Below are 15,986 nucleotides of genomic sequence, written 5' to 3' on the forward strand. Positions count from 1 at the left end.
TGTTAAAGGAGATGCTCATCAATCTTCATGTACTAGGCCTAGGGAGCTTGCTTTAGATCATAGAGGGATTTCTTAAGTCTACACATTTTTTGTTCCTAGTTAGGTGCAACATGCTGCTTTGGTTGAGTCATTTAAGCTTCTTTGAAATATCCATTAAGAAAGGTACTCTTGAGTCCTTGACATCCATTTGATGAACTTACCAATCAAACTACAATGCCATTGTCAAAATCATTTGAATATTCTTGACTTTTGCTATGGGTGTAAAAGTTTCATCATACTCAATAACTTCCCTTCTAATCTGTCATGCCCTACCAAAAGTCTGCCCTTACAAAACCATCCACAGCCTGTAGTAAACCTAAGCGCAACATATTTCCCTATTAAATTTGGACGATGGCATTTAAGAGGCTGACTTAAATTAATTTAGGTGACCTATATTAAAGACGGTAATCTGCTTATGGAGGCTGAGTGGGGATTAATCACAAATTAATTAAGGGTCAGCAATTAGCCTTAGGCATCGATTCCCTTGAAGAGTTGCATTCCTTGGAAAGGGTAGATGCCGACAAGGGTTGTGATTATTGATTATTCAGTCCTCCATAAAGAATATAGAAAGAAGATCCATTTGATTAGAGTAGAGAGGGGAATGAGGAAGTCAGATATCATAGAAGCAAATATATACAACAAAATATACATGTCACACAATCTGAATATTCCCACAAGGGACAGCATTGTCAAGCAGCGATCTGTAGAGCATAATGAATAATACCTGAACAAAGCCTTAATTCCCATCAATTCCAAGCAGATTTAGTTAGTTTTGAAGAGGCAGCAGTTAGGTTAAGAGAAGACACCTCATTTGGGAAAGGAGGTGAGGGATATGACTATTCATCCTCCTGGAGGGCTATATATATGGCAGAACCTCTTTTGGAACATGGAGTCAAGGCAGAAGTCTTATACATAGAATCGAACCAGAGAAGAAAGAAACAGAAAGTCGATCAAGAGAAGAAAGTACATCAGCAAATAAGAAAGAAGACCAGATTGGATATTTCACCAGCAATCAAAGAATGAGACCAGATCAGATATTACAGATCGGATATGCCAGATCTGTTAAGCCAGCCAAGTTTGGTAATCAATATAGATAAATGATGTAATGAATCTATAATATTAAGCTTGGTCTGCAATATGGATAATGATGTCATGTATCAATAATCTTTATTTGTCTCTGACCAAGATATTAACCAGCTTTGCCAATCTATGATATTTCTATAATTAATGAGTTTATCTATTCTTGTCCCACAAACAATCATAAGTGAAATCGAAGGAAATATGTTAGGGAGAGGCAGCAGACCAGTTCCCTGGAATTCATGCAGCACGTGGGCCAAGGGGATGAGTTGTCTTGGTTGGATGCTCTGGACTCTTGGGCTTAATTGGGCTGAACAGTCTTCAGGCACCCTTTCATACTTTCCCCTCAATAACCCTTGTTCCATCGAATTAAGTAGGCCACCCTGAGTGTTGGATATTCCTGCCACTTGTGGGCTGAGGGGTTGAGTTCTCTTAGTTTGATGCTCTGCGCTCTTGTGCTTAATTGGGCTGAACAGTACCCAGACATCCTTTCATACTTACCTCAAACCCTTACTATGGTTGGCTCCAAGGAACAATCTATAGTTTAGTTTCAAGTAGTGATATTATTTATCATTTCATACGATGTTAATTTTTTCATTAATTCTTCAATTCAATAATTATTAAATGAGTTAACTTTAGAATGGTTGGAATTGTTAATTTTGTGTGAAAACAGGTCTATCCCAATTTGGGGACATTACATAATCAGAGCCCTTAGCCACAAGTTGGGTTTTGTACTGGTTGATGCACCCATTTACCTTATATTTGTTTTTAAAAACCCATTTGCATTGAATAGCTTTCTTCCTTTGGAGGAAGATTAAGAAGTTCCCATGTGTTTTTCCTCAACAATTCTTGATATTTTGCATCCGTTGCATCTTTCCAAGGTGGTGAATCAAGAGCTTGTTGCGCTATATCTGGTTGAAAACTTTGAATTATGTGCACATTATAGCCATATTTACTTCCTCACAAGAATTGCCTCGACTCTTTGCCCCAATGTTAGACCTATTCGCTATTTTGTTTTTCAGTGTTGTACATTTAGGAATCTTTTTGTGCACAAGAGATGATGATTGAGGGGGAGCTAGAGATGGAAACTGATTCATTGGAAACAAAGTGTTTTCTTGTGCTTCATCAAGTTTCTCATCTTTAGGTTTAGTAATTCTCCTTGTTTGAAAATTGATAGGTGATGGTAAGGAAGAGGCGCTCTATCCTTTTTCCTTATCAAAAACATCGTTGCTGATGTACACCTTTGTTATTGTATCCATAAGCCAATATCCCTTTGACTCTGAATTATATTTCTAAGGACTTGCATCCAAATTTGTCCTTTGCACTTTTATACATGTAAATTGTACACCCAAACACTTTGAGATGTGAAATTGAGGGCTTCTTCTTAGTCCATGTATGTGTGATATTTTCAAGTACTTTGGTGGGTGCCCAATTCAACAGGTAAACAACTATATGATTTTCTTTAGACTAGAATATAATAGCTAGATCTACATCCTTTAATATAAATAACAATTAGGCTTTTTTGTAACACCATTTTGTTGAGGTATGTAGGCAATTGTCAATTGTCTTTTGATCCCATGTTGTGCAGGTCATGTGAAAACTTTTTGCTAGTGAAATCGCCCTCTCAATCAAAGCGGAGGGCTCTGAGAGATTGACTAGAAGACCTGCTCTCTATGCCAGAAGGGCTTATGTTCAGCCCATGAAAATAAATGATTTTCAAGTGTATGCCTTATCCTCTTCCCAGCACATTATATAACTCAAGCTCTACTTTCCTGGTATATCACAATTAAAGGGAAGACATCCCTCAAATGTTAACATTAACTGGGCAACTTAATTGACAAGTCTAGCTTCTCAAATTGGACTGTGAATTGACAAATGAATCCATTAAATTAAGGCAGATCCAAACATCCTTCTTATTCAAATTCTAACGAACTGAAAGTAGTTACAATTTTAACTATGCTACTCTAATGTCAACAGTCCATTCACCGAAGAGCTGTGGATTAGGGAAATGGATCCTGTGCACAATGAGTGTCAAAACGGGGACATTACAAGCAGGGTTATTATGTTGGTAGTCTTAAGTGTTCACTATGAACTCTCTTGAAGGTTGTGAATGGGTGGAAGAAAAAATGGCAGCAATGGTAACAGAAAAAATGAAACCAGAAGTTTGATGGCTTCCTGCCATGACCAAACAACACCAGTCAACATCCAAACTCAAACAACATACTTCCAAACATTTTGTATGAATTTTATTGATTTTTTAATGATTTTTTTTGTTGTTGAAATCTTTGTCAGATTTCAAATTTGTAAGAAGAAATTCAGTGAACTCTGTGACTTAGGTTTTGACAACATGCACCTAAAAATGACTAAATTATTTATGATTTGATCTCTGATTAAATTATAAGTGATTCATATTTTAGCTAAGGGTTTGCATTGGCTATCATTTGTTGTGATCTATTTTCTTCCCTGGAATCTGTTCTATATGTTTGAGGCACATAAAATTTGCGATATGGTTCCCTAAAGAAAGCCTTAACAAAAACAGACAGCATGGAAACCTAAAACATATGATTAAATAGAATGTCGCTTTCTGAAAATAATCTTTTATAAAGTAGCGTTAGTATAGAGTAAATATATTTGCAAGTAGAACTTTATAAGAGTATACGGAGGGTATACATTAGATTAGTCCTAATGATCAAGACAACAAAATAGCAGTTGTCTTTCTTAAAAATACAGTATAGCAAAAAATGTTTTGTGTACTCTTATCAAACAGAAGCAAGACTTTGTTGTCTGATGATACAGGAGTGTTTAATGTCCACTCTCTGTACCAAAATGCAGGAGATTTTAATTTATTGGCTTCAAAAGTATTGGACTTGCTGCCTTTTTGATTGCAGGTTATTGAGATGTCAGGAGTAAGTGCTGCATCTGATATTTGGAGTGTAGGTTGTACGGTTATAGAGCTCCTCACTTGTGTACCTCCATATTATGATCTTCAACCAATGCCTGCCCTTTTTCGGATTGTTCAGGTGAATGCCATCTGAGTATAGATGCTGAATTATTTACTTTTGATTTTGTTTGAAATTTATATCTTTTATGAATAATACGTTTTAGAGTGTAAGTTTTGAAATAAATTATAAATCTGTGTCCTTAAGCACATTTTGTAGCTTCTTGTTCATGTGGTTATTAAGTTTATCTTGCTAAAATTTGTTCTAGTAGAAAAGTTCTTGTGCAGAAATCAGAATGCTAGGCATTTGCTTCTATTTTGGAACTTTATATTTCTTTTAACATTGGCATGCTTCAATGCATGAATATTCTTCTAATGCTGCAGGATGAGCATCCTCCCATACCTGAGCATTTGTCGCCTGGCATCACAGATTTTCTGCATCAGTGCTTCCGCAAGGTTGTGGAAGTTGCAAGTTGATGAGAATTTCTGATTTTTTTAGGATCTTTTCACTCAATTGATTTCTAGTGCATCTACTTTTGATGTACATATAGCAATATCTTCATCAAATTTATGTTCTTTCTAGATTTTTATTTTTACAGAATTGGTTTCCTAAAACTATATCAAGGCTTCATTGGGTTACATTGTGGCCAAGTCCAAGAAGGATCTTTTGACACTTATGTAACTGTTAATATTTTTGTGGAAAGTTAAAAATGCTATTGCTAACTACAATATTTCCCCAAAACGTTATTGATTACTCTAAATTTTCTATACTGTAAATCCTTTTGCAGGATGCAAAATTAAGACCTGACGCAAAAACTCTCTTGATGCATCCATGGATACAAAATTCAAGACGTGCTTTACAATCCTCACTCCAGCGGACAGGTGGACGAATCAGGTATTGAAAATTCAGAGCATATGCTGTGAAGCTTTATAATATTGCCTGGTGCTGTGATGGTTATTGCATATTTGAATAAGTCATTCTGTTGTTCTTAAATGAATCTTTAAACAATGTCAAATTATCCTATTCACATTTATGATTGAACAAAGGTGAAGAGATAAATGATCACACTTTGGCAATGTTGGGATTTGGCAATAGCCGTCTGTCTATCTTACCCTCCCAACAAGATGTTTAAATTCATTTCTCTATGTTTATGTTTAGTCCATTTTATAAGACTTAGTCATTTTAAATTTTAAATCATTTTCATCAAGTTCGCCCCATGGTGTAAGTTGTCATGTTTAAAATATACAAGGGTAGTGGGCAAGAAGTTATAGTGTAATGAAAATATGAACATCATTGCAAGCAACAAACACTACAATCAACATTAACTTTATAATCTCAATAGCGAAGTCCATCAGTAGATAAGGCCAAGGCGATTTCACAAATGAAGCTTAATGAGTATGGCGGTTAAGGAAACTATCACCATCCATCCAATGATGAATGATCTATAATAACCAAACAATTAATGATGTCTGTTCACTAAGAATGTGTTACCCTTTTTATTTGGGAAACATCATGATATTTGTCCTAGGTAATCCTTGGTGGAAGAAAATTGAATAGGATGCTTTCAAATTAATTAACAGATGTGCTGATCTAGGATGAGTGAACTTCATTAAGCCACTTTTTTTTTGAGTTAGAACCCTGGTACCTAATATTGAGAATTTCTATATATTTTGGTAGTGTTCCATTGATATTATTGCATGTGCTTCATAGGAAAATTTTTGATTTTTCTAAATTCGGTTGTCTCTGTATGTGAATACTTTCAATTTCTATTGGATTAGAACAATTTGATATATGTTACATTATTCAATCTAGTGGCTATCATTAATCATATTAACAAGGTTTGGCTAATTTTAACTAATCTTGACTGTGACAATTGAACTTGAAGGATTGCAACTGAACCTTTAATCTATTGAAGGGGCCAAACCTATGGGGCTGAATCTATCAATTCAACATATTGATTGTGACATCAACTCTGCCAACTTATGATGGACTTGTAAAGCACTGAGAGGGGGGGGGGGGGGGTGGTGAATCAGTGACACCAAAAATAGTACTACTTTAAACACTGACCGGTAGATAAACTTAACAATTTTTTTAAACAATATGCATGCAATTAAAAGTGATATAACAACATCCACAATAAGTAAAACATCCATCATAACACACGTGTTTATACGTGGAAAATCCAAATAGATAAAAACCACGGTGAGATGGGACTCACAAGTTAACTATTTGCAGTAATAGATAACTGACCGGTTAGGGTCTACAAAGTGCTCTGCTAGGAGCGAATCTTGTTAAAGATCCCAAAGCTTAGTTAAAAGGTAGTACCCTGTAAGGAGTAACCTCGGTGGAGGATTTCTAAATCCAAACTAATGGATCACCTGATTAGAGGATTTGAACAATGAAGCTTGTTAGAGCTTACCCAGTTAGGGGATTTGACTGTTGCAGTGATTAGAAAACAACAGGTGATGTGATCTAGTAGATCCTCTTCTGCGCACTTAGCACTTCTTTACCAACATACTCTGCGACTTAACACTTCTGCCTACGCACATAACATATCACTTTCGCTCATCCAAAATAATTCATTGTGATGTCAATATATAGACATTTAGATTTCATGTCGACCTCTAGAAATCATAACACAATTACCTAGGTGAAGTGATTCTGGTCAAGTGATCATAACTCATCACAAAAATATCGCTAAAACTTGTCGGTAAGGATAACTCATCACGACTTGTGATAACTCATCACATAATCAATAAATACCGGTTGGAACAATTAATACCAGTTGGAGTTAAACATATAAACCGTTTATCCTTTGATGCTCCTGTTATAATCTCTGCTAGATCCTCATGTTGATGCCGAGTTATGTATATCCACTGGTTGTCTCCATGTATATTCCGGTTGTCACCATGTACCGGTTGGATATAAACCTCTAGTATACCGGTTGTAGTATAAACAACTTTGAAGTCACACTGGTAGACAATATGAACATGTGTGTGTATGTGTTTCATCAATGACAACATATGATGAATTCATTACAATCATCATCAAGCCAACAATCTCCCCCTTTGGCAGTGATGGCAACACTTAGAAAATTTTACAATAATGCCGCTAAGTGTGCTTACAAAAAAAATTTATACACATATACACATACTCCCCCTTACTACATACATCATACAAAATTTTCAAAAACACACATACATATTTCTACTCCCCCTTTGACAACAATGCCAAATTGAAAAGCAAAATATATATATATATATATATATATATATATATATATATATAGAAAAGTTTGTATCAAAATGTTTTACATATACAAAAACTTGAAAAACTGAATCAAGATTCATGCATTTGCAAGCCTCATGAAAATAGCATTAAAGTTCCTCTTCAACTAAGATAAGGCATGTTTCCATGTCTCCAGCATGTTCTCAGTGTACTCAAGTGTAGACATAATCTGTGTATTGAACTCTTCCATGGAATCAAGTGTACAGGTTTCTGGAGTAGCTAAAATAGCTTCTGCATTCTTGTAGGCTCTTTGCAGTATGCTCACTTGGGATGTGAGTAGATTCTTCAATTCCTTTAGTGACCGTAGTCTTTTTACTTTCTCAAGATCATAGGTATCCAACCTGTTGTGCAAATCATCCACAGATTTGCCAAAAGCAAAAATAGAATCTTGAAGTGGTACATATGCATTGCATATCTTTTCTAGCTCTTGCTTTGTTTCAGTTCGCCTGTTATTGATATCAGAATAAAAGAATGAAACATTAGAAGAAGAATAAGAAGAATAAGAAGAATGAAATTGAAGAGCATGGAGAGCAATATCAATTTCTTTCATAAGCTGCTCTCCATGCTTCTTCCTATAACTCTTCTCAACATAAGTTTGTGCTGCTTCTTCAAGTGACTTAATTTGGTCAGATGGATCAGCAACCAATTGACCAAGTTTGTTGATAGGGGTTGTCAGATGCCCTGTAGCAGTTTCTAGTAGTAGACTTGATAGAATATCTACAACATTCTGAATGGTTTTTGCTTCCATTCTTTGTTCTTTAAGTCTCTTCTTTTGTGCTCTAGATTGCATGACAGTTGCAATCTTCATCATTTCAGATGCACTCATATTATCAACAATTATAGGCTCTGAGATGCCTAATGAGTCATCATCATCTTCATCAGTCTGTTGTATGACTAATGTTTTTACCGGTTCAGAAGATGTTACCTTAACAATTTCTCTCTCTTGTCCTTTCTCCGTTTCTTGTTCAGAAATCTGTGTATCAACTTTTTCATTAGATTCCTTCTGAATGTCCTATGAAACCGGTGGGGATTGGGGTTTCTTAGGTTGTTCCTTTGCTGGTGGAATATCCACTCCTGGTTGAGTTGCCGGTTTCTCAACTGAAGTAACTTGTAAGTCAGTGATTTCAAGTGGTTGCATATCAGGTACAATAATGTTTCCAGATAGATCAATTGTATCCTGAATATCATCAAGAAGTATGACTTGTAGGACAATAGTGTCATCCTTTTCTTTGACTGGATAAACAACATCAGCTTGCACAATTTTATCCATTTTAGGTACATCAACAACATCTTGCTCATCCTTAGAAGAACGTATAAGCTCTTCCATCTGTTGGATGTTACAGGCTATCTGATGAGTCTCAGTCTCAATAGTTTGCCTCTTTCCCCTAAGTAGCTTCAATCTTCTTGCCTTGAAAGCAAATTGAACTTCGTACTTATCAACCAATACACTTAGTTCATCCTTGGACAAATTAGGAAAATATTGTACAAATACATCATCTATAATTTCTTTTTCCTTCTTTACAGCTTCCTCCCATTTATTCAAAAGAATAGTATACAAGGAATTATAAATATTCTTTTCAAGATCATGTGGTAATCTATTGTAATGGCACAAATAATTGATTACCTGTTGAATAATTTGTTCCTTTTCATCTTCACTGAATGAATCAAAATGTTCTTTGACATTATCAAATCTGTTTCTTCCTAATGTCTTCACTGTTCTTTCAAAGTTAGTCTCAAGCTTGTAAGTTGAGATATCAAAAGGCACAGTTGCCTTTGGCACTTCGTTCACTGATTTGGCTGTTTTATCAGTTGCTTTCATCTTTTTGGGTTCTTCCTCGGTATCAGTACCTTCAGATTCTTCTTGGAGAATTAGTTTCCGACCTCTTTTATTTGATGCACTCTCCTTCTTTGCATATACTTTAGGTTCCGGTTCTTTTTTGGTTTGGACACTTCGTGTCACTCTTGTACTTTTCATCATCGTAGGTGCTTGCTCAACCTTTTTCTTCTTACCTTTACCGCTTATGGTAGGAACACTACTGGTTTTAGCTTGTGCGGTCTGAATTTCAATTGTATCCAATTTTGCCTTCTTTTTGTCCTTTGGAGATGCCAATAGGTTATTGGCATAACCAATCAGTAAGTCATAGTTGACCTCATAACTCATATCTTCCGTTTCTTCTTCTCTAGGCTCAATAGCCTCCATCAAACAGAAATCAGTGGTAATTGTGAAAACAATTTCCTTAGCAAAGTGTTTTACCACATCCTCAGGCAATCTTATTCTCATGCTCATTTTCTTCTGAAATTCATTGAAGTATTTGTTCATTGCAGCACAAAAGGTGTTCTTCATAGCCTTGATACTGTTCTTAATCTGGGCAGATATCGGTAGATCCTTAGGCCATTCAAGATCACCTATTCCCGGTAGGAAATTCTGGAAATAAAAGAATAGACCGATCAATAACTGTCCATATTTAAACTTTAGACTGCTGTCCTTCTTGATAGACTAAAGATTTAACAATAAATGGCTCCTTATGGCCTCGCATAGGTCATAACTAGCATTTTCAGCTATCATCTTGTAAGCAGTATGCACCGCTGCAGATGGAACACTATTCAATCTGCTAGAATAGAATACTTGGTAGCCTATAACCATAGCTGCCAACTTAACCGTTGGGTCCCTGATGTTATTGATAGAAAAAACACGCCCATCAGATGTTGATCTGGTTAGAGTGTTTACTGCCTCTTTTGAAATATGCCTCAGCTTAGGTACTTCGCCGGTTGAGTAAAAACCAGTTACAGCTTGAATAGCTTCCTTGGTTATAGTATGAGTCCTTTCCAAATACATGTTTTCCCCATGAACACGACTCAAAATAATTTGGATATGTTCTTCAAAATCTTCAAGAAAGTAAGCTGCATTATGAAAACCTTTTTCATAAACCCTAATATATTCTGGTTGAATCTTTCCATTTTCATCGCAAAGGGATTTTAACTGAGAATATATCGACAATGATCTTAAATCCTCAATCTTGCAATCAATGTAGCTGGACAAATCTCCTTTCACTATAACACCACTAGGAACTTGTGATAAAGCATTATAAGACACAATTCATTCTGCCTTTACAACTTCCATAGGTTCAGATGTAATCATCAATTTCTCTACTATTTTAGAAGACGATGCCATTCCAGATAAACTAGATTCGAAGAAGGATTTTTCAAAGAAATACCTTATTTCACGCATGCTGCCTCGTTTACCGGTTGAATGCTCAAGTGCACACCAGTTCATTCTTCACCAACCTTCAAATCAGCTTGATTACTCAAATCACAATGCAACTTCGACTGAAATCAGCTAACAATCCTTTCTTAGCTCTGCAAGCGCTCAAAAGTTCTTTCTCGTATGCGTTAGGGTAAAAATAACAAAGTGAAAACTCGCTTTTATCCTTTTTACCTACTGCATTAAATGCTCGCTCTTTAGGGTTACAAACCCTAATTACACCACTTAATGATACATAGATGTAAAACCGGTTGATAACCGATTGACAAAAAGTTATCAAAATTTCATGCATTCAAATTCTCTTACCACATTCATTTGAAGGGGTCCGGAGGTGGATTTACCGTTATGCTCCCCTTAGCCAAATTGAAAAGGCTTAATTCACCGATGCAGGATTCTCCACACTTGGTGAAGGAACAATTTTTTCTCTAGGTGAGTCATCACTCTTCTTCTTCCATATTCGATTCATTTCTTCTCTGGTTTCTTCAACATTAACTTTTTGCTTTCCTTTCTGATCTTTAGAAGGATTGACCGGTTTGCTCTTTCTAGATCTACATAATTTTGCCATGTGTATTGGTTTATGATAGTGATAGCAGGCCATACCAGATGATCTCCAAGGTCCTGCATTACCTCTCCCAGTTCTTCTGCAATTCATAGCCACATGACCAAAGTTGTTACAGATGGTGCAAATGACATTTGTTACCTTTTCCATCTCAAATGGACTAAACCGGTTGCCGTAGGGTCTTTGCCAGTTCATGTTGACCCGGTTGTCAAAATTTCTCATCCAGTTGCCATTTGGTCTTGGATGCATATGTGGTACAGGATTATTCGCTCCATATCTGCATTCAACTGATCTATGTCCATACATTTTACATGTGAAGCAATGACCTTCAAATTTCTTGGACACATACCTAGCATTAGTATTGTAGCTTGCATTTCTATTAGGTTTGTCTCTACAAACATTTGCAGTGTGACCAAGTTTATGGCAAACAAAACAAACAGGTTTAAAGGCCTTCTTACTGGTAGGCTTTTTGACCTTAGGAGCAGATTTGTTCTTAAGAGTGTTGCTCTTGGTACCAGAGGATTCACCTTTTTCAGATGTGTGAAAACCAAGTCCAGAAGTATCACCATTCATCCTTTGTGATTGAATTTGCTCTTCTAGCAAGGTAGAGCTTTTGTTGAACTTTTCCAATTTCCCATTGGCTTCAGTTAGCTGTCTGGTGAGATCTTCATTATGTTTTGACAGGTTCTCTCTCAGAGATGATGCTAATTCAAGATCTAGCTATAGGTTCTCTTTTTCTTCTCTTTCTGCATTCAAATGCTCATGCAAGGTAGCATTCTCTCGCTTAATCTTGGCAATCTCATGATCTCTTTCCTTGATGAGATCTTCAGCAGTTCTCCTGGCTCATGCGGATAGTAAGACCTTCTAGCTCTCTCCTCAGATTTAGGTTTTCACTGTTTAGTTTTTCAACTTCCTCAGCTAAAGCATCAATATTGGCCTCATCTGAAGAACTATTATCAGATATTTCTAACAGTTGTTCAGTTAGCTCTCTCCTTTTGACTTGAGAAGCTTTCAGTTTGACCCTTAGGGTTTCAAGCTCATTCCTATTAGCCTCAAGCTCTCTAGCCATCTCAAAGTAGCTCATAGCCCCCATGGTAGCTTTAGGGTTTCCTTCCAAGCGATTAGGCTTTAAAGAAGTTAAGCTCTGATACCAATTGATGGACTTGTAAAGCACTAGGAGGGGGGGGTGAATCAGTGACACCAAAAGTAGTACTATTTTTGGTGTCACTGATTCACCCCCCCCTCCTCAGTGCTTTACAAGTCCAGATGATGATTGTAATGAATTCATCAAGCCAACAACTTCTATGCTTTGAAGTTCATGGCGGACATAGTAATTATTGTAATGGTAGTGCAGATGCATTAGATCAGGATGTTGGTAATTGGCACTGATTGTAATAATCATCATACAAAAACTTTTTTTCTGAAGATGTTTAATAAGTAATTATAGGGCCCAGTGGTTCTAAAACCTAGACCATGGTGATACCATAGTTAGCAGCGTTAAGATAAAATCGCTGCATGAAAGGTTTCCTTATTCCAATGCACTTTTCTGATGTCCTTTTTTCCTATGCATTCCTATTATGAATTGATGCCAATATGCTCCATTTTGAACTAAAAAATAATTGTAATCTGTTTTATTTTTAAAGAACCCAAGAGACCATAATGGATAAATTCTTTCTATATCAAAATCCAAGTTACCAGTTTTGGTATGCTTGTGATTACAAGTATTGGTACTAGGCATGATGGTACAACATTTTTTTTCCTTGGGTTTGGCTATATATATGTGTGTGTGTGTATGTAAATATGTTCAAAATTATAAAGTATAAGAATAGTGATACTCATAATTGACAACAAATAAAATATTTAAATACCTCATATTTCGTAATTTGAAAAAATGAAAAATTTCATTACACAATGAAAATTCAAAATTACAATCAATATTTAGTAGTCTTCATGTTCTTCTTCATTAAAAGCATCAAGGCCAATATTTGGTTTGAGTTCATTTGATCCACAATTAATTGGATTACCACTCCCACTAGCTGTGTCACATGCAAAAGCTGCCTCATCTATAGAGACTTCGGCAAGCTGTGCAACTGTAGCATCTAAATCAGCACACTCAAAGACTTGGATCCCAATTCTTTCATGCCCTCATTGCATTCAGGCATGTTATGTGATAAGAGACGAGGGTTGGAGTATACATAGACGAAACCCACAACTTTGTTTGCACTCAAATGGTTGTGCTGAACGTAGTGGATGGAGGAGTATGTACTCCAATTCCATTCAGCTTAAGAACACACAACCTATTGAATTTGCATACAACATTTAGTTTTTAATTTTATAAATACAAAACATAACTATAAATTTATATTATTATAGAATATAATATATAGCATAATAGCTTTGAATGAAAAAGGAGAAAAATAGAAAATAAAAAGATACATACCTGGGAGAGAATTTTAATTACGATAGGGTACAAGTGAATGGAACCTTGATCATGTAGAAACCACCAATTAGGAGAATTTTTCCTATAGTTGTCTCAAAGAGTAAAAACATAACAATTCCTTGAAGATGTGAAGTTACCAAACTTGCTGAACAATGCTTTGGATATCTTCATTAGGAAATATCCTTCTAAATGCAACATTGTAGATAGTAGCAACCTCATCCTGGTATGGTGGCACCCTACTCTACAATGAAAGTATCTCTATGTTATGATATGCCGGAGACAGAAAAAGTTAAGAGATGTAAAGGGGTGGTCATCTTGTTCCAATGGTGAACAATAATCTTTTGAACACTTTTGAAAAATGTTTTTGTCGAGTCATGCTCTTTGGTCTCTAATATCTCTTATTTTCTCCTCCATGAATCCACGCCATTATAAATTTCTCACAAACATCGGCGATTATATCAGCATACCTAATCACGCTAGTGATGGGCTCAGTGAAATTGAAAACATATTCCACATGGGCCCACCACTCATCATCTAGGATCAATACTTCTGCTTGACTGTCTCCATTCACTCCATAGGTTGTTGATGATCTTAGAACTTAAGGCCTCTAGCACCTTCAAAAGTTGTCTTAAGATGATTGTGTGTGATGTAAATTGAGTTTCAGCAACCTAACATGGTATAAAAAAATACATGCCACATTGCTAGTTAAAAATTTAATACACACACACAAATATTTTGATCTTCGTGCTCTTCATGTAGATTTGTTTGACCCACTCAATTTGTGTGCCAATCTTTTGCAATATCAAATTGAGTGAGGTGTCCAAAAAATGTGACTATATGTACCCTCCACAATAGACATAGTTGCCCTACAATTTTCGTGTTGCCTATTATGAATTGGACAAGATTTTTAAGGCCCACCATTTCAATGCATTCTATGAGGATATTGACCATGAAATTTGCATCTTTCACTTGTCCCTCACAATCCATTGCCTTTAGAAACGTCGTCCCTTTACATTGACTAATGGTCTATCTTTGCAATATTTCCATCCATCATAAATGATGGACCTACTAAAGCTTTCTCTTTCACCAATAAGGTGTTTCACAACTTTTTAATCCCAAGACTAACATAATCAAAAGGTGTTCTGGAAAGGGTTGTTAACATATCTTGCCAATAAGGCGATTTAACAAGGTTGAAAGGAATCCCATTGTCATGTATGCAACAAGCAATGCTCTAATCTGCAATCTCTGTTGTTTCACTTGAAGGGCTTCTCAAATGGGCCTCTTTTTTGCGAAACTAAAACATTTTCTTCTCCACAAGATGGTGGCATTGGCATGAGAGGATGTGGGCTAGCTGGTTATGAATAACCACTAGGAGGTTTGTGCAAGCTTTTCTTGGCAAGAGGATGTACAATAGCCTTTGATCTATTACTTGCAATGTTGACATCCCCTTGTTTTAATATAAGCCAATATTTGTTGCTTTGACAACCCTTTTTTATTTGGCCCAAGAAATTTATTTATTTCCGCTAAAGGAATAGCGTAGAAGTGAGCTTTTTAAAAAATGTTGTCATTGATGTCAAAGGAAATGTCAAAAAAGAACTGATCATTGCCACAAAACCTAATGCTATTGAAGCAAATCGAAGGCCAAAGGCCACTAATTGGTTACACTTTTTGATGGACGATTTTACCTCAATGCTGGCTGACCCTCATTCATTTTGGAGCCTTGTAAAATGAAAAATAAAATAAAATTTAATGGGCTGACCCCCATTCTAGAGTCGACCCCCCTTGGAAATTAAAGTAAATAATTTTATATTTATTTAAAGGGGAAGACCCTATCGGAGTGAGCGCCCAAAATTTGTAATGAAAGGTTGCATATAAATGAAGAGTTGCCTCCCTTTGCAAATGACATTTTTTCGCTGAAGTCACCCTCCTTCATGAAGATATAAATAGAGTTTATAAAATGAGGTGGTGCTGTGGAAACTAAAAAGATTTATCATACAAGCACAAGCAGATTTGAGGAGGAAAAATTATAGAAGACCATTCAAGGCAGATTTGAGGAGGAAAAATTATAGAAGATCATTCAAGGTAGATTTTCAAGAAGACTAAGACTCTTTTGTTATAGAGGTTGGTGCCTCTCAATATAAGAGATTGATGTTTCTTGCTAAGTTGTTACTTAGTGTTGGGGATTGGTGTCTCTAGTGGGTTGGTGCCTATAAAGATAAGTGGGAATTGGTGTCTCTAGTAGGTTGGGGCCTACAAAGTTTGTAAGAGAATTTTATATAAGCAATTCTTTTTGCTGGTTTTCTTTCAAAAGGGTTTCCATGTAAATCTTATTCTTCTTGTACTCTTAATTGTTGATGTTGCGTGATTGATATTTCTGTGATT

The 15,986-nt window shown here is 36.0% G+C and overlaps 1 protein-coding gene across 3 annotated transcripts in view; it reads left to right on the forward strand.

Annotated features, from left to right (window-relative positions):
* The window catches only part of LOC131060528 (MAP3K epsilon protein kinase 1), a 138,521-nt gene that overhangs the window by 56,797 nt on the left and 65,738 nt on the right, over positions 1–15,986 (forward strand). For all 3 annotated transcript variants that reach the window (XM_057993774.2, XM_057993775.2, XM_057993776.2), the window contains exons 8-10: positions 4,005–4,136; positions 4,439–4,510; positions 4,843–4,949. In XM_057993774.2, the coding sequence (XP_057849757.2) occupies positions 4,005–4,136; positions 4,439–4,510; positions 4,843–4,949 (311 nt within the window). The remainder of the gene's footprint in view (positions 1–4,004; positions 4,137–4,438; positions 4,511–4,842; positions 4,950–15,986) is intronic.

This window comes from Cryptomeria japonica, chromosome 2 (genome assembly GCF_030272615.1).
Source record: "Cryptomeria japonica chromosome 2, Sugi_1.0, whole genome shotgun sequence".
NCBI lineage: Eukaryota > Viridiplantae > Streptophyta > Pinopsida > Cupressales > Cupressaceae > Cryptomeria > Cryptomeria japonica.